A 24,422-nucleotide genomic window follows, 5' to 3' on the forward strand; every position below is an offset into this window, starting at 1 on the left:
CGCCCTTGGCTGTCTGCGAACGAATATAAAAAAAAAGCCTTATGCGTAAAACAACTATTTTTAAAACTATAGAGCAACATATGAGGTTATCAGTCTGGAAGTTTTAGAGTTAGACTTATCAGTCCAGAGTTGTCGGTCCTGCTAACAAGGATCGGATCCGTGATGTAATACGTTAATTAATTAAATGCTAATACCCCCTTTCCACTAGGACGGCGCTCTCGCCTCGCTCTCCCTGCGACCTAAAATTTGACAAATCACTCAACGAATTTTATAGAAAAGGAACGGATCTTTTTTTACACTTTTTGAAATGTATGAAATAAAAGGTTACACATATCCTATTTAGGTCGCAGTGAGAGCGCAGCGCGATCGCCGTCTTGTGGAAAGGGGGGCTAACAAGGATGGGATCCGTGGTGTAATACATTACTAATGCTTAACGAGTCGGCACGGTTCGGTGCTACAACTTGAGCGTTCCTCCAGCCGACGTCAGCCCATTCGTCATTCCTCGGCAAAAGCTCATCTATATTTCATGTAATTGTATTTTATTTATGACCGTCATCAGTTATACATACGAGTGGAGCGGAGCACACAGAAACATGCGAGTTCCCTATTATTTTCTTCCTCGCAAATCACAACTGGGACTCGGTGAGTAGGGGCGTTTTGATAGACAGTAATTATACACACGATAATCAATAGCTGGGATGTTATTTGTGACGGCGTGTCAGGCCCGGGAGTTACCAGGCAGAACGGCGTACTTAACACAGTGGACCGGGGACAAGCGCGTTTGGGCGGGCTGCTGTACTGAGCGTGAGTGCTTCCTCGTCTTTGGTATTCTTCTCGTGGCCGTACATGCATTGTCTATAGGGTTAGGCTATAGCGTTGGATATGAAACTGGGCAACGTACAAAAACAGTACTGTTCTATCGTTTCGACCACTATAGTGAGTATATAGCTAGAGGTCAAGCGAAGACTCGTTTAGTTACAGTTGAGTCAGGTGGCAAAATATGTATTTTAGGTCTAGAAAATACGCTCGAATCATTATACGTACAAACATAACCGTACTGTTCTATCGTGTTGACCACCAGAATGCGTATGTAGAAGATTAAGACTTGTTTTGTTACAGTTAATTCGAGTAGAAACACTGCGTTTTTAGGTGTAGAAAATACGCTAGAGTAATTGTATTGAACCATGCTTTTCACGTGTGATACGGCTACTGACAGTTACCTGCCGAACTGACGTGAAAATAGCTCGATGCATTCTCGTTAACTAGACAATACCAAGCTGTGTGGGAGAGATACCCAACGGTATGCTGCACTACATCCTTTACTGTCGATTCACTTAGAAGCCCGGTCTACTGAGAGAGAGGCTTTTAAATTTGTTGGAAGAGACGCCAGCGAAGCACCGCTTCCTTGTTTTAGGTAACCCCCTGGGCAGCAGGTAGTTGGTTAGGATGGGAAGTCACGACGAATTTTTATGGCCGTAAACCGCTTGAAAGGGAAAGGCGCCTTTGGTAATCAAATTAGCAGCCAGAAGTAGAGTCACTCGTGGCTGAAAAGGTGAGATGATAATCTTCTCTTTCTTCGGGTCTAACTAGAAAATCCCATTTTATGATGTACCGAGTGTTCACTAATGCCGTTAGCATGTGGAGTTCGCCTTCCTTTTTCAAGCTCTATTTTCCAATTGCACATGTTTTACCACTAACACGATGGCAGGCGGTAGTGCATTGGCTACGTATACGTAGTACATATTCATTGAAAGAGGCGAAGCGAAAGTTGTTCAACATATCGCTAGCTCCCAGAGCCGTACAGTATTTTGCATGCTATACAAAGTACAATCATGTCTTAGGTGTTAATTCAGTTGTCCTTAGCAAGAGAAACACTTATAGAACATTATTAGAAACTAGTTGCTAAATACATGAGTAAGTGAAGCTTTTGAGGCTCATGGGTCTTTGACCGAATTATGAGAGGAAAATGACTGTGTGCACTAAATTCAATTGTCTTCAACTGATAAAAACTCTGGGCGTGTTTTCCACGAGAGATCAGTAGTATGAAATGCATTTTTTTCGTTTCGCCTGAATGAGTCACGTCCTCACTTCATGTTCAGACAATGATAGATATGCCGAACTATCCAGCAGGTATCTTCTATTGCTTTTACATTAGGGTCTGCATTCACAGAATGAAAACATATAGCGTTTTTTTAACACGTGCTACAGGTGTTTCTCCCCTGAATAGAACTAGGACTGTTAAGATGGTATCTCATTGCACTCGGGGCACCGGTGCGGCACTGCAGAGTTTGAAAGATACTCGACGAATTTCAGAGATAAAGAACAATTTTTCATGTTTTGTGTAGTATGTTGTCTTTCCTCTTACGTGTTACTTAATATCTATAACTTCGGAGAAAATAAGAATCGGAGAAAAAAAAACAGTGATCGAACCCCGCAGTGACGCAAACTTGACACGAATTCAATGAGATACCACCTTCAGTGAAACTTTAGATTTTCCTGACTCTTGACTATTCAAGTATCTGAAGAGGGAAAATGTATTTCTTCTTTAAGTAATATGGACTGAGTCCCATGTGTGTACTTAGGTTGTGTGTACTCTTGTAAGGAACTTGTAGAACTGCTCAAATAGACATATTGTAGATACGGTGGTTGGTAAGATTGCTAGCTACATCATCGACATTGTTCGATGAGCATTAATGATAAGTAGCTGTAAAGGTACGTTTGCGTTGGGTGCAAGATATGTAATTTGGAAATCATTCAAAACAACATATATAAGTCGAAATTGTAAAATGTTATTTTGCGGGTGTTGGCAATAGTTCAACTGGTATTTGTCTGTTTTTTTTTATTATATTGTATATGCAACTGTAACAATAACTAACAATAGTGACGAGTGGAATCTGATCTGCTTAAACAAAAACAGAAAGTTTTAAGAAATAATACTGAATGAAAGTCTCAACATATGTGCATATTTTAAGTTTAAGGAAGCGATTCCCCAGGTCTAACTCTGTGTGACAGTTGATAGTCATACAGCGTGAGAGCGGTCGTATATCACCACGTACTGTCGCCATCGTGAATGATCGCACTCTTTATCGGAAATGAATACGCTGCAAATTTGAGGTATATTAGTTTTGGAAACACATCTGTGTAAATTAGCCATGCCTGAGTACTCCACAGAAACAGATACACATCTAGACGTGGTAATTAATGATCACTGGGGTTTGTCACGGAGTGCATAATATATATACCGCTGGTTTCGCACTGGCTGTGTTCTAGTGGCGTCTAATGCTTTCCGTTAAGACTAGCACAGTCTTTCAGAATTTCAGTAACGATGCATTATAGCAATACCACTTCGAAGGAGACACCAGGCAAAGATATGTCACTACACTTAGATACCTACCCACTGTTTATAGGTAACGCCCTGCTAACGTTCTTAAAATCCTTTACTAAAGCCCCATTCACACGAGAGCAAGAATCAGTCGGACTGACGTCGGAATGAAAGTTATTTTCTATACATATAGCTATTCCTGGCAATTGTAGTGTGTTCCAGAAATTCTCACTGCATTCCAGCTATTTGTTCCCGTTCTTTTGGCTGGCCCGAAAGTATTTGAGACGTTAAAAACTGTCGAGGTGCATTTAAAATGGAGAGATATGGCATTCAATGTAGATTCTATGTGTATTCTAACTATTCTAGCTGCAGCATGACCGCATTCTACGGCATTCCAACATTATTCGAAACATTCTTATGTCATTCGATGGAGAACCGAAACGTCAAGCCACTTCAAATCCTGCCCGAATGTGGCCAAAAGAAAAAACTTTTCATTCCGACGGCATTTGGGCTCATCCCTTCTCGTGTGAAGGGGATATAAAGTCCATTTGGAATTCCCACTCGGAATGGCCCCGAATGCGGCACGACAGATACTTCATTCCGACTGGTTCTGCTTGATTCCTGCTAATTCGGTTTCAGTGTGAATGTCCTATAAGAATCATGACCCGAACGTTGTACTTCGCACTTCTGTTCGTCCATTCCTCATCTTGAAACGGCGTCAGCAATAAGTAGATGGGCGTCAGACGTGGCTCGGCAGAGTTAGAGAAAAATCACACACTATTTCCTCCCTCCGTGCACGGGTCATTACCGTAATAGGCCCCATACCTCACCACTTCCCTGGTGCCTCAACAGGCACCAGAGACGGGCCGGGAGTTTAAACATCTTTAGGTTTACGGCTGCTGATTCCATAGATTAGATTTGAGATAAGTTAGAGTACACAGTCACCTTCGCAGCAATACATGTTTATGTTAAGCTTGCAAATGTCCGAGGTTTCCTAGATAATATACTAGCTATGCATAATGTACGTATTTCTTAGTTCTAGACCGTACGTTTCGACGTTAACTAAGATTGAACCAAAATCAGAACCGTATTTCCTTCGTTTACAAACATTTCTAAGATCTGATTTCGTATCCGGAATGGATAAAATTTGATGTTTTTTTTTTTTTTTTTTCATTTTAAGTTCTTGGAAACTTTTAGTCTTTCAGATGAGCGTTGATCGTTCTAGGCAGCTGACCAAGTCAATATATCATAGTATATTTCATCTATTGTGATGATTAACAAACATGGTATCAACGACAAATGGGACTGCTCAAATCTTATCATACTATTAGAAACTTTTGATAAATGACATCATGAAAACTTTTCATTGGAGAATTTGAAGACTTAATCCCTTCATGGACACAAGTAAAATAACTCATCGGCTTGAATAGGCTAGGGAACAATTAATGTGAAGCTGAACCATACTTAATGAATGTGACAATGGTACGTTAGGGCATTTCTAGCCGGCACAAGTACACTTAATGGAACCATAAGGGATATCGTTATTGCTACACCATGTGCAGGTTGTCTTGGTTTTACACTGTGGGAATCACGCCAACGACAGCTATTCTTTTCCTCAATAACAAAAAAAAAAGCATTTCTAAAGAGAGTTCCAATAGATTAGTTCATAAGTCAATGTTATATCGCACCCCTCGTTACCTTAAGGTTCTAACTGCTTTGAATTGTATCTTCTGTAAAGTTACGTCTCTTGCAAACCTACATTCCAGAAGCATTCTCTATAATACAATACGGAATAGGCATTCTCAATACGGAATAGCAAGAACTGTAGGTATTTTCGTGACAAAGCCGAAAACACATTGTTTCTAACATCTTCCTGAGCTCGTTTCACGCAAACTGCAGCGAAATGTAATGTTAACCCCATTATCTTAGATTACGGACATTGCTTGTAACATTCAAAAATATTACATGCCGCTGAATCACTAGAAAATGGAAGAAATTTAACGATATATGGGCTACATGGTACTATAAGGGAAATGTAAACTTTATCCCTGGGCTTTCCCTTTGCCATGAACAAGGCTACTAATAGTTGAACCATAGCTGTTGGGCACGGCACGGATAGACCTAATTCTATTCATCTGAGGCTTTAAGCATGATTTACGTGTGAGCAGACGACCGAGTATACGGCCTGTGAGACTGGTCGCACACCAGGCATCCACAGAGGTCATGGCGGAGCTGATTTGATCTATTCATTTTTACATTATTGCCATTTTCCCATTACTGCGTGCCGAGTGTCTCCAGAAACTGAGGGGAAATTTACGTTTATGGTAGCACGGTCCACTCGAACGTGATCGGCAGACGGCCCCCCTTTTACCCGAAAGACATTACTTCCGCGCCCGGGAAGCGAGATATGGAGAATTAATGAGGTGTTAAAATAGGACTTCTGTTTTATTGTCATTATGTGGAGGTCCGTCTTGGGAAAGTTTTTTTTTCAAAACTTTTCGTGAACACGTACGACGCTGTGTACAAGGACTGTACGTAACAGGTGACAGTAACAGGTACAGGTGAAGGAATTTGCTCAATGTACGCGTAGAGTACGTCAGTAATGGTTGTACGTTACATGATTTGGTACTTGGGTTAATGACCTGTCCCGAGGTGTATATGGTGTCATAACGCCTGGTCCTTTGCTATAACCATCGAATTAAACCACCGAATGACAACCTGATGAAACTATTTAAGGAAGAGACAGAGTTGTTAATATTGCTTAGTGTAACCCAACAAGATTTCTTTCCTTTGGGTACTAATTACTTACAGTGACTCCACCGAGAGAAGTCAATTACTGCGACGTGGCAAGAATTTCATGTTAATGTTTGTCGTAATGGCCTTTTCATCTACCTAGAATTCGGCATTTATCACTGCTTGCCTGTTTGTCTATAACGAATGCGAAATGGTCCGATTATATATTGCTAAGCGACAATATGTCTCCATAGTCTCGCGAGGCTACAGAATGGCGAATGTTGGTGTCGGGATCATCCATTCGCACAGCTACCTTCTCCCATGTAGCTATGCATGAAACATAGGCACTAATATCTGTTAGGGCATTGCCTATATTTTCGTAAAATATACGGAAAAGTTTGTGTATTTGTGTTTGGCCTATCAAAACCGGTGCAATGGCCGAGTGGAGGGGGGGGGGAGCGTTCGCCTTGCATTCGTAGGTCGTGAGTTTTCTCCCAGGCTGAATCATACCAAAGATGTTAAGAATGGGACATGCTGCTCTCTCTGATTATCACTCAAAGTATGGGGGTTAAATACACATCACTACCAGTGATCCAGTCCCATGCTGTAGTGAATTGCACAAATGTGTGGCCAAAGGGCTATAGAGATGGAGATGGGCGCCACCATTAAGCATCTGCACCCTTAAGCAACTTTAATTGTCAAGACTGAATAAAACACCCGATACTTAAGGATCTATGATACTAATGCAGGAATCGTGGCATCCTACTGCCACTGGAATCCTACGATTCACACACAGACTGTCGGGAAGGTTTCCAGCTGCTAATAGGCATGCTGTCGAAGCGTCGAAGAAATACTAGCATTGAAGATACACGACTAGGCTGATAACCCCACAAAGCCAGACATGGTACGCCTCCCCGGTGAGCCTTATCTGACAGGCTCTGTCCTTGAGTGTAAGGCGACCGCGCAGGGCACTCCCAATGGGAACACCCGGCATGAATAGGTGATACTCGAAGCCGTTTATTTCAAATTTTTCAACCCACAGGTATTGATTTTTGCAGCGATGTTGATAGTAGATACGGTAAGGATAATATCCCAAGTATCGGAGGGGTAAGGTGCAAGCTTTTACTTTATGAAATATTTGTGGTTAAAAAAAACCATACCGACATATAATAGACTTGCTGTGTCATTGATTGTAAAACATCCAAACTATACACCAGAATTTATGACGAAGACCTTGCAGCCAATTCTTCACTACACCAAAAAAAATGATTTTAACTCTGCTTACGTGAACATGGTGATAAAAATTTTTGTTTCCTGACGAACATTTACTACACTTTTCTTACTTAAAGTGGGTACCAGGTTCTTCCAGTGTCTTCTGAGTAAAGGATATTTCGTTGATATGAAAAATAAACAATACATGGTCGACCGGTCCGTACCAACGAATTTGTATTTGTTTTTGAAGTGGTTGGTGTACGAATGATGAGGATGGTGGTGTCAGGGTCACTAACGAAAGACACCGGATGGCTGTCTGAAACATTTGATTGTATCAAAAATTCATATCCAGTTACTTGCGTAACTGCTTTTTGAGTGTCCGTACTGGTTTAGAGGGTCATTAAACCTATCCAATTTATAGTGATTAGCCGGTTTTGGAACTGTACTCCTGGAATATGCGTCAGGCTCTCTGGAGACTGTCAAGGACTGGTTTTGTACGGAATGTATCACCTAATCTATAAGCAGTAGACTACAATAAAAGTGGAAGCCGAAAACGAATGGTTTGTTGAAGGCAGTTAATATTCTATCCAAGGACGCGTGAGATGAGGCACATGTTCGGAATAAAATTTCACATTCAAGAGCAGCAACTATTTAACAACGGTCGTTGCACACAGCCAGGAGATATTTACATGCTAGCACTTCGGTGCACATTTTGCTCTCCTTTTTTTTTAATTCCATCTTAACTATCTCCAGATTGGGCCAAATGTATGCATCTCACTCTGCCAACTTTTAGCTGTAGCAATGTACCCACAGGTCTAATAGACGGTACGAGGAAGTCACCCTGAAAATTTGGCACACTCTCACATGACCCACAGAGTTTTACAGAGGTCACACTACTGGAGACTCAGACCCTTGACTCGTATATACCGATGCACTTATTTCCGCTGTAAAGCAGCTTCGCCCACATTGGCAACAGGCCCAGCGCTGTGATGTTCTTCTTTCATGCTTTTGCTCCTAAAGGGCATAGAAACGTACAGTCAGCTTGTCTACATAGATCCAAATGATAACTTTTCCATCTTTTTGTCATGCAAGCCTTGGCGGTGGTATCTCACTTCACTTGGGGCACCGGCCGGCACTGCGGGGTTGGAAATATTACTCAACAAATTACAGAGATAAAGAACGAATTTCATTACGTTTTTTTGTCTTCTAAGTCATATTTCTAGATATTACGCAATATATAATACTATAAATCATACAAAAAATCGGCGAACATAAGACAACAGTGTCACACTGAACGAGCCCCGCAGTGCCGCACTGGTGCACCAAGTGCAGTGAGATACCACCTTTAGTTGACTGTCACACGAAGTTGCCCTACTCTATTTTACACTTGCTTCAAGGTGGCGGTACTTATTCCCTAATTGATCTGGTATTCAATCACAGTGCCTTTGCTGCTGTTTTGGCCAGATCAATGTTATCTCGTTGCTCGTGCTACTCGTCTCTTATCTCTCCCTTTGTCTATACTGTCTTGCTTAAACCCCCGATACAATGACGTCCTTCTAAATGCCATTCGATCCAATCTTACCAGTGTTCGGGGCTACTGGGTGTAAAAAAAGGGAGCTGACATTTGTTTCAGATAAAATCCATGTCAAAAACTAAATGATACAGACGACATCGGCAGGTGTCATAGTCCTCTGGTTGTCCACGCGATCTAGTTATGTATAAGCCTGCCTTTCTCAACTAGGCCTCCTGCTGTTTGTGGTAGATATCAAAGGGTTCTTCGTAATCATTTTGGCCCGATCGGTTTATTGATTCACTACTTTATCATGCTATTTGCTGCCACGGACTTCATTTCCATGCACGGTTGGTTCAAAGGCATGCTCACCTTATAAGGCAAGGCCGAAGGAGAAGGAACATCCTTGAGCTTTCAATACAGCATTGATTGAAAGAAAAATGACGACATTAGTGTTTGTAGACCTGGAATTTATAGCGGCTGCAATAGGCTGAATGTACCTAACGAAAGGTGGCATCACACTGCAATTGTGGCACCGGTGCGGTACTGCGGGGTTCGAGCGATTAGTCAAATAAATCAAATCAAAGACTCAACGAATTTCAGAGATAAACAAACAGATTTTCTTACGTTTTGTGTATTTTGTTAGACGTATTTTAAACTATCAGCGAAAATAACATAACAGAGCCGCAGTGAACGAACCCCGTAGTGTCGCACTGGTGCCCCAAGTGCAGTGAGATGCCACCTTAACACACCTTTATATATTTCATATGACGTCCTGTTTGCGGGGATCCATCAATGATCCATTAAACCATTTGATGTTGTTTTCTATCCCCCAAGAGGCTTCCTGTTGACAGATAAAGCGTTTGGCTGAAACATGTTCCGAGATTTGAGTCGATAACGACTAGATAAATGCAACATGACATAATAGGGAGAAGGTTGGGCGCCTGTCTCAAGTACAATAGGTTCAGAATGGCTGTGAGTCAGGGCTCTGGGATTTGTGGACACAAATTCAAACAGCGTTCTTTGCAGATGACTTCCACTATATATTTATCTATAATAGAGTACACTGGATAGAATGTACTTCTTTTATTTATACAGTAGCTGAGTGAGTTAGTAAGATGAAGCTATGCTACATTTTAATGCAATGGTCACAGAATCTTTTTACGATTCTTCATTCGATACCATCTCTAAAACATTTTGTTCACCTGATACCATAACATCTCCACTATAACAGAAAAGCGAGGAGAAGTTGAATTTATCCAGCAATAGTCTCATTTTGTATCTGTAAACTGTATCTTTTCAGCAAGTCTTGTTGTGACCTGTACTTAGCCCGGTGTGGCAAAAATGCGCAATAAAGTTCTTAGTTCAAAATAACGCAAGGTATTGGAAAACAAATAAATATCTGTAGATTTATTTCTACTATTTTCACAAAATATGATATCTAAATCAATATGATATATCCTTTCAAAAGAAAATGTTTAGCATGCCGCTAGACAGACCTAGATAACGTGACAGGACAGCTCAAGTAATTATAGTATAAGGGTACGTGCTTCCGGAAATGACGGTAAATGGCAGACATGTTGGGTTATTAATTATGAATGAATCCATTTGATCCACACCCTGTATTGCCGTCCGTACGTCCTGTCTTCCCAAGCGATTGGGCGGGGACATCTTTGTACTTTTCTTATTCATGTATCTTTTAAAAGGATAAGGCAGCACCGCTGACAATCAGTCAAGGGAACATCTACCAATATATCTAGATGTGGTATCTTACTACATTTGGGGCACTGGGGCGGCACTGCGGGGTTCGTTCACTGTGGCCTTGTTTTATTCACCGATTCTCTTACCATTTACATATTGCGTAATACGTATGACTTAGAAGACAACAAAATACAAAAACGTACGAAAGTGCGTTCTTTATCTCTTAAAATTGTTGGGTAATCTTTCGAACCCGCAGTACCGCACCGGTGCACCGAGTGCAGTGAGATACCATCTTAATGAATGCAGGTACATTTGGCTAGGGACCAATATGCGTGTTGGAATGTCTATGGAAAACAAACAGTTACGAAATATCTGTTTGGCCGAAAAAGGCAAAGGGATCTATTACTTGTTGATGTAAGATGTTTTTTGTTCCAATTATGAGCTTCAGTATCTAAAGGTGTTATCTTACTGCACTTGGGGCACCGGTGCGACACTGCGGGGTTTGTAGATGTCTCAACGAATAGTTACGAAATATCTGTTTGGCCGTAGAAGACGAACGTTTTTTTTTTTACTTGTTGGTGTTGTCTTTTTTTATGGGTCTCAGTATTTTACTTGCATAAAGAATGTTGACGGCATTTTGATAAGGGAAGTAGACTCTTAACGTAATTCAATGAGGATGATAAATAATGTAAATTTTACAATCACAAGACGTGGTTATGGATACCGTCTGCGATCTTGCAATAATACATAATTCAGCTTAGAATAAATCAAGAATGATACTGTACCAATTGCTATGTTAGAAAAAATGAGAAAATTAAGTGACACTGTACAATGTACAATATAGTTCTTTGAAGTAGCATGTGAATGTACCATTCTATTTTTTTTTTTATGTATCCATAAATTTGATTTTTTAATGGCACAAAAATAACCTCTTAAGCTATTGATATGATCTTAGGTGATGTATAACTCAGTACGAACGCGTGTATAAGCCGTGAGAAACGTATTTTGTTCCAAAACTTATATTTCTCTTTGATACATTCGAGCAGGCGGCTTGCTAATGGTTGCCCCGTAACGTACCTCAACTTCAATACGAGTTGACATTAGAACCATGAGTAATAGGTTACTGGTATGAAGTAACTGTTATATCCAATCCTATTGATCTATGTTGTATCATTTTGCACGACCCGATTTGTTAGGAACGTGTTTTAACGATTTCTGTCCATTTGATCTATACCCTGCACCGGCTGTTCAAGGGTAATGTATTCAATATACCAGAGTAAGTGGTGATTTTTCAGCTGGTAGCTACTTGATTTTGGCCCCATAAGCTTCAGTTTCTCTTATGTGCGAAATGTGAAATGGCAATCTTGTCAGAAATGTATAAAGCACAAGTAGAAAATTCAAACCTTATGAGTTCCAAAAGGGAAACAAAGAAGATAGGGCTGAAAAATTCCATACGGAAACGTAAATGCTAGCTTTATTGACGCGACAAATAGTACTGTGACTTTTGCATGGTCAACTATGAACTACAGAAAAGGAATACAGAATAGATCTTAAAGATCTACTAATTAAACAATATAGGATAATAAAAATCTACTAATTTAACAATATAGGATAACAAAATTCTACGAATTCAACAGCATAGGATACACGTATAACTCATCACACATATCGCATATTTGGCTTAGAAATTAAACAAAAATGTTTGGAATGAACATAAATCACTGTGAAATACAACAGATAAATAATACAAGATTTAGCAAAGTTTAGTATGTGAATCATCGATAAACAGCGTAAATAACAAACTATAAACTCTTACAATTCATCCCTTGGTCTCCTACCTCTCTACACCACTTCCTGGTCACTCTTCGAAGGGAAGTGGTCATCCCTTCGGCCGGACGTGGCTCGCGGCCCTCATGACAAAGATATGCTAACTGCAGGAACCACCTTGGAATGACCGTCCCATTTCCCACCCCAGGATTGGTGAGATCGCTTTCCTCCGGAAAAGTGCCAATTATGCAAATGACGTCCGCCTTAAGTTTGTCTGAGACAGGTGTTAGGGCGTAGTTGGCTGTTAGGATTGGCTGAAGCTGCACAGAGCCGCTCACATCCCTTAGAGACGACACAGGTAGGACTGGTTGAGACTATTTACCCTGGACAGGGGGACTGTAAAGCTCGGGGATGGGGAGATTACTTGTATTTTACTAAGTATTTTCTTTTCAAAAGTATTTTTGAGTTTTTAGCAGTTGTATATTTACTCGATTCGACTTTTAGCCAACGTATGTTCTAAGTTGTCATTTTTTAGCTTTATTCTTTCTAGCGCTTAAGAAGATACTGTGTGCCTTTTAATCTTTTAATGACAGTTAGTAAGTCTTTGATGTTGCGTAAAAGCGGAGCTATCATATCAGTTAATTAGCAATGCGATGATGATGATGATTGTTTCTTAGGGGTCTATGTTACGCTTTGACATATTTGTACGGATGTGGTAGACATTTGGAGATTGTGCAGCTCAGCTTTATTAGCTGCTTACTTTCCTTTTTAAGAGTTTGAATTTTGTAACGTAACGCCAAAAATCAGTTTTTCAAACAGCGCTAGCTGGATATGATTTTGGTAAAGGTCAGACGTTTCAGATAGCACCCGATACCTTTCTTCATGGACACTGAGGAAAGCTAGTTGAAGAGCAGATTTATACTACTATGAATTGATTTACAAAGAATACAACTTTGGACAGTTCAATCGGAAACAAAAGTAAGAGAAAGGTAGATAAGTCAATTATTTATACTTCCGTTTGTTTGAGTACAAGAGTTAGTGTGTCTGGACCTTGGTGCCAAGTGTTGGAGAGTTCGATCCGTAGGATAATTTTCCTGTTGAGGTCGTGATTGCTCATTGTCTCAAATTTGGCATCAGTATCGTACAATTACTCATAAATGGCCTCTTGAGTAACTGCTTTTTGGTGCAAATTGTTATCTCAATGTCTAACCTACATCGATAATATAATTCTCAACTACGCGGGTGTCAGCTACATGTAATAGATACTAGTATATCAGATTTGGTGAAATTCATAACTTTTCAGCCTAATGCTTCAAAGGAACACTAATTATTTTAGAATCAACTTTATCGATCAAACATAAGGCTAACCTAAGCATGAAAGTTCATCTATTTTCGTAAATTACAATATGGAGAAAAAATTTATGTAATCTAACCCAGCGAGCATTTTTCGGATAACTCCGTCAGTCTTGTTCCTGGAAAGGGTCCTTGATTAAAGATAGGTTTCTTCATAAAAGCTAACCTACTGGTAGTAAGTGTGAATACTTTACCAATACGTAGCAACCCACGTGTTTTTTAATCTTCCAAAGCAACGAAATGAAACTGTTAATGATGAACAATGAGGTAGGGATCTGTTGGTAATGCTCTTGAGCATGGCTGTGAGTGACAAGAAGTCTGGAAACACTCCATAAGGCCCCCTTTCCTCTAGACGGCGATCGTGCCGCGCTCTCACTGCGACCCACAAAGAATATGTGATATTGTGTAACCTTTGTTTTACAACTGGGTGTATCATACAAAACGTAAAAGTTTGACTGAGAAGGCAACAAAACACACAAAATGTAAAAAGATTCGATTCTTTTCTAAACAAATCGTTAAGTGATATGTCAAAATTTAGGTCGCAGAGAGAAAGAGCGCTGTCCTAGTTGAAAGGGGGCATAAAGTACCCGACGTCCACTGTCGATCTAGAATCCTATCTTCATGTAAATAACCGTTACACTTACTGCCACTGTTTTAGACCAAGTTTTACTGTAAAATGACCATCAACTCTCCTCTGCTTCGCTCCTGTTATCTATTTGGATCTGTAAGTCCCAAAGCACGTGAACACCTGCATCTGTTTAGTTTCTAATCGGTCAAAAATCCGGTCAACTGATTTTTTTCAGGTTTTGTTTTTCTGGACTGGTCCAACAAGAAAAACCGGTTTCATACGTACGCTGTTCCGGTACCCACTCGTACTCTTAAGCATGGCTGTGAGTGCCGGGGAGTCAAGAAACACTCCATAAAGAGCATGTCACCCCTCTGCAGAGATGTGGGTCGTGTGTCTATGTCAGTTACCGTGTTATGTGGACCTGTACTATGTATCTGTTGACATCATCGCTCCCCAGGGTCCAGCAATCACGTGCAAACCAAACCAAACTGGACAGCTGGTTTTGTATTCACAACGCAAACAGAAGTGATCTCGGCTATTGTCCTAAATAGATATGGTTTAGTGAAACACAGGATAGGCGCCTAGCAGGCTCCTCCTTAATAGACGGACAGTCTGATAAAGTTTCTCACTGTCCCAGTAACTATAGCTTTCTATCCATCACTAACATTATGAAAGCTAAATTGATAATACAAAACATAGATACATGCAGTCCGGTAAGAACGTAATGCGAAATCTTATTGTGTTGTTCTTAATCATTCTCCACTTATCTGTTGAATGATAAATATCTGTGGTAAGTGTACAAAAATAGCAAAATGCTATAATTTCTTAAATGAAATTACTAGACAATAGCATTTATTATATAGATGACATCCTCTAAGAACATTTCAAAAAATGATGCGAGCGTGTGAATAAAAAAGAGTGTCGGAAAAGTTGCTTTCGTTTTGAAATCTTAGTTGAACATGTGGTAACCGAACAATACCTTCCTCATTTGTGTTCTTTCACATCACATTTTACCTTGGAATAGACGTTGGCATTCTATCATATTAGAATTTTTTTTGCTATATTTGTTGTTGCAATCGATGGCATTTATTTGCTAGTTTGTATATTTTGCAGCTACTTTGAACGATTTACTGTATGGTTCAAAACTTTTTGGAACAGTCAAAAATCAATGCTCACGTGGACGTCATCCATATATTCAGTTCAATATGGCCTTAACTGCAAGGAGTCTCATATTCAATATCGCAAAGCTTTGGGGTAGCAATCGTATGATCTATCCCTTTCCGTTTTGGACAGGAAAGGTGGGTCCCCATAACAAATATTATGTCTACTTAGGCTGTAAATGTACGATTTGACGCCTGCTTCATGCCCTTATACTAGCTTGTCAAACTTACGTATTTTAGAAAGCTTGACAAACTCTGGTAAAATTCTCGTAAAGTTATTGTAAAGTTAACGTTTCACGAGGACGTCAAACTACACACTGTAAAGTTTGAGTGTGATTATTTCGTGATCTAGAATAAATGTCAGACATTGAGATACATGACCCATATCATGTCTATATCTTTAGATGTATAGGAGATTTCTCATGAGGGTTTCTAACGTGCGCAAGAACATGTTTATCATTGGAGGAAAATTACGCAAAAGCCCCGCTGTACTCTTTTTTTTAAACGTATTACGTGTATATTTGCGTGTTTTATAGCTTCGAAGATAACACGGCGTTTCAGCTACATTAGTATTTGTCAAACCGCTTCTGTCATTTGACAGGTATAATTCCTCAGCTTTGCCTTTGAGTCTCAAAAGCTGCGATGCGTGTAACATGTAGGCGTAGGTTAATCTAAAGTCTAGAAAGATCTAAAAGATGGCTCGATAGACCGATAAGTATAAGATTAAATGTTCGTCATATCACATTCATCTTCGTAGGAATAACACCGTCAACATTTCATGAACATTTTATAAGGTAGTATTCTGAGATTTGATTTATTTGTCTATATACAGAAATACAGCCAGGGTTACCTAACTAGCTGGAGGATAGCTCTGGTAACACTACAATATACAATAACAGCGTTAAGTTTACATGAGTTTTTTTAACTAGGTCATACAGACAACGCAATATACAAATACCTATTACTGCAGATGCAATCTGTGTTTTCAAGCTTAACTAGCAGTCATAAGATCTATGAAATTCAGTCTATGATCAGTTCTATTACGAGGTTATCTATAGATCTGTAAAGCTTAGCGTATCAAAAGATAATGACAATATAAAATTGCAAAATAACTACAAAGATAAATTTGTTCTAAAATGATTTGATGAGTTATATCGTCTGTAAATGCATATCCTATACATTCCCTGGGGTGACTGAGCAGTCCCGTATTCCCTTCACGTCATGTGAAATGTTATGGCTACAAGTAGGACTGATAAAGGCAAGCTGATTTCAACACGCGACGGTGGCAAGCCCTTAAGTGCGCCATTGAGCCGCCGCTTTGTCCTCCTGACATGACATTTTACTGTTGAGTGCATCCCAGCCCACCATCATCCCATTGTTGTCCACCAGCCCCGTATAGATGCCGTTCGGATTCACAAAAGCACCCGCGCCCTTTCAAAGCATTGTGTATACATCTCTCGTGGGTTAATCCGCCCTTGCCGTGTAAACAGACAATCGGAGCGTAAATAATCTGATTTCTCGCACGAGAAGATTCCATTCACGATTATCACACGCTCTTTAATTGCGGAAGACAGCTTTGATGCCTTAAAGACCTGTAAGAGCTTTTCCCGGCTGATGATTCCTTGGTGAATTTAAAGGTAATCCCACCACTCACATAACAATACGCTGACGTACGTTTTTAGAATAAAGACCTGTCACGTCTCTCTGTTGATGCTTAGCTCAAAACGTATTGGTTTTGATGGCCTGTATTGCAGCATGGGGGTATGATTTGTATCGTATCGGTCGAGGCCGATTCACCTTCACTGTAAAACATGCCCCAGGCGAAGGTTTTATGGTTTAGCCGTCATCGCAGTGCGTGGTGCAGAGGGAGGTGCTGCGCTGGTCCAGGACAAACGTTTCAATTGTACAAAATGTCTTCAAGCACTTGGAAGTCTTGATATGCGGGGCCGGGGAATGTGGGGCATTTCTTGACAGCAGGTTTGTCACACTATCCATCATGATTTTGACAGGGAGGTAGACTGTTATATGACAACTACTGAGGTACTTCTTTTGGGATAGGTTTGGCCAAGTACTATATGTATGTGGCATCTACTAAAACTATGATGCACCATATAGTCACAATATTAATATTTCAATGTATCTCTATGTCCAATCGTTTGTTAACGATACCGTCTTTTTAACAGGTATATATGTCTATAAGTATGTAGGTTACAATGGTTACTTTTAACATGTTGATGTTTTAGATATTTTGTGGAAATTCGGCGCCTGAACATGAGGTACATGAATGAAATATTACTGTCGTAAAATCTTTAGACTGTATTTTCCCCAGACTTTAAAGTCAGATACCGGAGAGGGGGAATGGTATTATAGGCCATATAGAAAATCTATGTTTGGCAATACAAACAACATACTGCATATAGCTTACAAAACCCAGAATTTTGCTTTCCCATTTCCAGTGAACGTCTTTTTACCAGACGTCAAATGATAAATGCATGGTCCATTTGCCGTAAGTTGATTTTGGTTATTGTTGCAGCAAAAGAACTACAAAGCGCCATCATTGTATTACATTGTAGAGCATTGCATTGTAGAGTATTCTTACTCCACACGCCTGCTGGCCCAACTATGCGTATGATACCCTGATTTATGGTTCGTGACACTGAGAGAATGTTTACACCGAGGCAGTGTGTGGTAGATAAGAAGGGAATCCATGCTTTTAGCCTTGGAAATGATATTGTTCTACATGTGTTGAGTCCCATCATTAATCATCAAGGTAGGGATCCAGGGAAGGGATACGGTACATGTTTCAAGTGCATGGACTTGAGCATTTACACATCCTGCACTGTTCTTCTGGCAACACGGGTAAATATGTACCATACTATGACATAGACTTTTGGTGTATAGCGTGTGTACTTCGTGTTCAATATGGTGTCGGAAACATTAACAACTGGATTCATTGACATTCGCTTAAATGAAGCAGAATGGATATCCTGGTATATACGAGAAATGAGAGCCATTGGCTTTCCTCGTCTGCAGTAACCTCTGATCTATGACCAGTCTTAATAAAATGAAAAAAAAACTCCAATGGCAAGAATCTTAAAGGCAATGAGATTGATTCAAACCTGTTAGGTGGTATCTCGTTGGACTTTGGGTACCGGCGCGGCACTGCGGGGTTCGTTCACTGCGGCACTGTTGTGTTACTTTCGCCTAATTTTAATAATTTAGAAATTGTGTAATACATAAAGGTATGACATAGAAGACAACCAAATACAGAAAACGTAAGAAAATTCGATCTTTGAGATTTAAAAAACCGTTTAGTAATCTTTCGACCCCCGCAATACCACACCGGTGCCCTAACTGCAGTGAGATACCACCTTTACAGCCAGCAACAATGTAGCCACTTTACGATGAGCTACTGTGATGCGTGGTAGATAGACCGTATAGTCTGACACCTTCACCTAGTCCCATCCTCATCTAGTGGGTCGGGGACCATTGTCTGACACCTTTGGCCCTAGCGCATCAGTAGAGACCGTAGTGATGGATTGGTAACATAGTTAGGGCCAGCAGCTCGGTATACAACCTTTACCTTTAGCTTGGAGCAGGCATTGCTACAATTATGATATCAATGTCTACATAGAAGGCTTTACTTGTAACTACTTGTCATTTTCTGTTATCAGCTTGAATGAGATAATCAACTAACATTACAAATGTTACTACAAGGCTAGATATATCAGACAAACTAGCCTATACTATTAGGTATTTTGATAAAGAGGGAGTATTGCTTTAAATAAAAGAACACAGCGGTTAAATGTTTAAGTTTAGTCTCACGATAACTTATACCAGGTATAACTTTGCGCATTTACGACGGTACGTACGTTTACGTCACAGTGGAAAGAGGAGTTCCAATCTAATGGGAGCTATAAGAACCAAGTACTCTGTTTTACAACCGAAGCTAATTCCGTGTTTCCACTTTTACTACGAATGATACGCCTGGGAAAGTAGTCCCCGTACAGTTCATGCAACGTAGAGTATGGCATTTCCAAACTTCACTTCAAATTCCTCAACTAAAATAAAACTCATCTAGTGTGTGGAGATCGAACCGCTGCCCTATGCACTATAGAAGGAGAGGTCTTGATAGCTATAAAGTGAGACTTTTAGTTTAATGGAAGCTGCCCCAGTGGTGGTGACCAGTGTAGTTCTCATCGTCGCTTCTGTTGACCGCGATCTTCCCACGGTTTCTGTTTTGACCTCACCGTTACGAGGGCAGACGAATTTGTCGAACGTAACCATTACCAGACGCCACTTTGTCTATTGCCTGGGTTTCTTATCAAGACCTCACATTGACTTTACACAAGTGTGATTGCCGTGTGGGTTGTACTGGCTATTAGACGTCGTAAAATGACTTTCTTGGAAAAGGTATGTTCAAGTACCAGTCTCGAGCACAGTGGAGTAATACCGTGGGAAAATACTTGCTATAGAAAAAGAACGGTACAAAGTTTTATATCCTAGGTCTAGGACATTTAAGAAAAAAAACTAAAATACATTTGAATCATGATGTCTTTTTTATCTCTTTGCAGATTGAATGTCTTTTTTTTATCTCTTTGCAGACTGAATGTAACAAAGTTTTTCCCAAAGTCTTTACAAGTTGAGAAAAGTAAAAAAATCTTTCCCACGACCAAATGGTACATTGGACGGCACCCATCTCCGTTTCTGTTCCTCTGGGCCACACAGCTTTGAGCAATCACAACAGCAGGGGGCTAGTCCACTGGTAGTGATCTGTGTGTAGAGCTACCACATTCTCTTCCCCCAAATGCTTAGAAAGCTGAGAATGTAGCATGTACCATTTTAAAAGTCTTTGGTACGACTTGGCCAGGGAGCAAACTTATGACTGAAAGACAAACACTATACCAACTTGGCCATAAACCTTTAGTAGTGTTACTATCTACATTCTACGTTACCGAGGTCTAGAACTGCTTTTTGTGTTGACATTATGCAATATAGTGTATCATAAAATTATGCCTATGGATCATTACATAAATCATTCGGCTTTCATATGATGCTTCATTAATCATATAGAGAAATATAGCCGTAAGAAGAATCATGGCGCCACAAATGCTGCGAAATAATATCGCCTCCAAAATATTATGGTAAATAGCTTCCCTACCATGCATAGAAAACAGATGTTTACTAAAGGTAGTATTGATTAAATACCTCACGTACTCCTTAGCTTAGTCACCTTATGCACATGCTTGACTTTAAGATCAGCTTCCCCACCCCCATGACTAATATGGTAAGTGTGAAATGAATTAGAGAAAAAAAGATACATTGTTGTTACTTGAATCTCGTTACGATGAGTGTCTAACACCTGCATATTGTTTCTTATTGTTCAAAAGCAATTTTAAGTTCCTGGCTCTTAGTGTTGCCTACTGAGTTCTTTCCCCTCGATTGATAACTACATTACAAGTCCAAGGACTAAACGTTCCTTAAAACCTCGTATTTCAGCCGGTATAATGTACAAACACCCCTCTAAGATTGATGTACAAGTCAGAACTCCAAGTAAAGGCATTCATTAAATAACCATCATTTATTATTGATGGAAGCATCGCCGGTGATTATTCATACAAGCACAGAATCACATCAAGACGATGTTGTTCTCCCCGTGCGCCTTGCCTTCGTCTATCAAACATTCAAGACGCAGCAAATTAGAACGAAGATTGGTTTAATCTTGAGAATGCTGCACATTAATTTGAGCTGCCTGACGAAAGACGACAAGGCGCTGCCTGTGAACGTCGTTACAGACGTGATATGTTATCACAAAGCCAATTTTATGGAGTAAAATATTTACGATGCTTTTACAGCATGCAGGTTTAAAGCCAGTAACGTCGAGTGTATCGTTACACGAGAGGCAATCCTCCGACAGTAACACAGACTACAGATGGATGGAAATCCCCTTCCCATTTGACTTATAGTATAGCATTTGAGGACACACAGAATCAAAACAAGGCTTTGCAGCTTATGGACATAATTCAAAAGAATTGGAGCTAATTTACTCACCTTATTTGATTGATGGCTATAGCTTCTCTATTAATAAAAGTAAGCAACGATCATAACCATTTTCATAATTATTAGGGTCCACTTTCGAAACCTGTTATTGAAAGATTTCTAGATAGAATTGAATTGCTATCTGTTGATTAACTTTAGTAAAGTCCTGGGCTTACTGAAAACAGAAAAGTGCTTGAAATTATACGTTTCATACGCACCGAACTTGTGGAAAATAGTGTTAAAGATCATATAGAGGTATGGGAGCAAAATCTGTGTGTAACGGTTATGTCTTGATAGGAAGAGCTTTTCATCAGTGGAGATTTCCAAGCTTATACATGGTACCCCACCCACTTTCCAGCGAAGCTCACGAAAATTGAATTACTCTGACTATTTAAGATATCTTTTACCAGGCCCCCTCCCCCACCCGTACCAGCTTCTCATGAATTCAGATGGGCAGATTTCTTTCAATTAAGCTGGGACTCCTCGGTCACGATAGGAGGACGACTGTAATCTGTCTTGACTGACACAATCCTGGTTTTTTTTCTCTTCTTTTTTCATTTCCTGCAGGTAATCCCACGTGAGAGATAACGGGCGCCTGTCAGCCATGGATTGCTGGGGAACAAAGAAGCTGCTGTGCCGGGTTTTCGTCCTTTTGTTGTGGAATCTATCAATTACCTCAGAAGAGCAGAGGACTCCCTCTGTGATTTACAGTAAGAACGTCACAGTATCGATGTCTCTGTTGCATCCGAAGAAGAGTCCAAAGGGAATAGGCGGCCATCATGGCGGCGGTGAAAACGTCACGGAAATCATCTCTGGCAGTGGTGACATCATTTCCGGTAGCGGTGACTTTGACGGCATCCAAACGCTCTCTGGAAGGTTAAAGCTGAACGGTGAGGGTTTATTCGACGGTTATATCGAACCAGAAGACGTAGACAGAGACAGAAATCGAAAACAACGAGCTATCAATGACGCTGATGGCGAATCTGGAAAACTTCACGTTGTGAGCTGCAAGATGGACATCACATGCGATCCGGCAGATCCCACAGGACTTTGTAACTGTGACAATGAAGTTCAGGAGTACGGAGAGTCCCGTTGCGTCATCCCAAAAGCACGCATCAGTCACATTTCTAGGACAGACGGTAGAAGATTGAACCTCTTCTGTGTAGGATTGTCGCTCGACATCAAAGAGGCCGACGGTTCGAATGAGCTTCAGGCAGAATGCCAACTCTTAGGGGGCGATAATGATGTACAATACAGAGTTTTCGTCACCAAAAACATAGAATTCGACGAAAAGGAAGGAGAAAGAGTTAAATTTAGGGCTTGCTTAGAACCTATATAGATGTAATAAAGTAGCCCATTGTAATGTCCTTTGTAAATTTCATGCCTGATGTAAAAAGAAAGTCAATATTCAAATCTGATGACCGTTAATGGGCGTTATGCTCATCGCGAAAAGAGGTGTTCGCTTATCTGTGGTTGACTAATGGCAGTGTATTGTTGAAGGCAGAAAACAATCTGATTCTTAGTCAATCAGTGGCGTGGAAGCACGTTAGATGGAAAATCTTTACTGTATTCCGTTTGAAGAAAAGACGTGAAAGCCATGCAAATAGCTGACATCGTCTCCTATGGTGACTGGAATTCAGGTACAATCCTGCAAGCACTGAATTTAAATAATGTCGACCAACATGTCTTTGTACAAACGGCGTTTCACGAAGATACGGGTTTTTGTCCCTATATTTCTGCTGTCATACTTTATATTTGCTCGTAGTCTATACCAATGTTTTCTCATTGTTGAGACGAAAGCAGATACTGCAAATGTTGTGGTACTTAAGACATTACACTTGAAAAAAATGTTACACTAGAAGCTTTGTAGCATACATTTATAGTTGATGAACTAGAAAATTGCTTTCATATTTATCTGTAACTAATTGTTTCACAAAACAATCTACATCCTCGAAAGATGACACAGCTATACCATGTAAAAAATTTCTGTCCTTGCTTTTGCGTTACCGATTTTGTAGCCCCAATCTAAAGATGTCTTTTCGTGAACCATGCTTAGATAGACACATATTTTTGTACTTTTGCTTGCTACACCGTAAAACAGCTAACCAAAGTTTGTCTGCCTACATTTTCTCAGGGCTAAAACATATATGTCCAAAAGCTTGTGAAGTGGAGAGATAAAACAGAATTTAAAACAAAAACTGATATACGGTAGAAACTGACATTAAAACGCGATTACTGGAATTTCGAAAAAAAAAGTATTTGTAGTCATATGCCTTCATTGTATTCCCGTTAATGTACTGGTATTGTAATCCTTCTTCATCCTTTTAGTTTGCGCTGAATACCCAGTAAAACTTATCTATATATAATTATGTACATGGAAAAAATAAAGAAATGCATTTCATTGCTACAAAACACTAGACAAGTAGCGTCATTTCACTGTCGTCTTGGACTACAAAATGATGTATATTAATTCATTGCATCCATAAAACAATATTTCTTTGATTTATCGTTGCGCTTTGAGGTAATCGTTGTTCTGTGTGTGACACGGCAATGCCATGAAGATCAGCTGGTGCCATTTAAGGGCCCCTTAGATGATGTAAAGGTGGTATCTCACTGCACTTAGGGCACCGGTGCGGCACTGTGGGGTTCGTAGATGACTCAACGAATTGCAGAGATAAAAAAACGATTTTCGTAAGTTTTGTGTATTTTCTTGTTTTCTAACTGACAGAGAGAGGGAATCATTAAAACATTGGCGAAAATAACAAAACAGTGCCGCAAGGGTGCCCAAAGTGCAGTGAGATACCACCTAAAGAGAGAACTCGGGAATATTTTTGTATTCACATAAGACAAGTACCACATGTAATCTTACAACACCTATGTCACTCTAGTCTGATATTTTGACATTTTTGTTAGGTCTCAGTGTCTGCCATGTCTGAGTTATGTTTCCATGTGTGTTGATCATGCTTTGCCCATGCCGCTACGCGATATAAACTATGCAGTCTGCACAAATATATGGTGTGTTGTATGCCTCATTGTGTGGTGTGACGGTTTGAACTG

General features: G+C 40.1%; 1 protein-coding gene across 5 annotated transcripts in view; it reads left to right on the forward strand.

Moving 5' to 3' along the window:
* The window catches only part of LOC118431135, an 84,046-nt gene extending 60,015 nt beyond the window's left edge, over positions 1–24,031 (forward strand). For 2 of the 5 annotated variants that reach the window (XM_035842253.1, XM_035842250.1), the window contains exon 2: positions 21,933–24,031. In XM_035842253.1, the coding sequence (XP_035698146.1) occupies positions 21,970–22,704 (735 nt within the window). In that variant the 5' untranslated portion in view covers positions 21,933–21,969 and the 3' untranslated portion in view covers positions 22,705–24,031. Of the gene's footprint in view, positions 1–564; positions 805–12,548; positions 12,604–17,119; positions 17,304–21,932 lie in introns of those variants that run through there. The other 3 variants (XM_035842251.1, XM_035842252.1, XM_035842249.1) reach the window with 3 other exon arrangements.
* The last annotated feature ends 391 nt before the right edge of the window (positions 24,032–24,422 follow it).

This window comes from Branchiostoma floridae, chromosome 14, assembly GCF_000003815.2.
Source record: "Branchiostoma floridae strain S238N-H82 chromosome 14, Bfl_VNyyK, whole genome shotgun sequence".
Taxonomy (NCBI): domain Eukaryota; kingdom Metazoa; phylum Chordata; class Leptocardii; order Amphioxiformes; family Branchiostomatidae; genus Branchiostoma; species Branchiostoma floridae.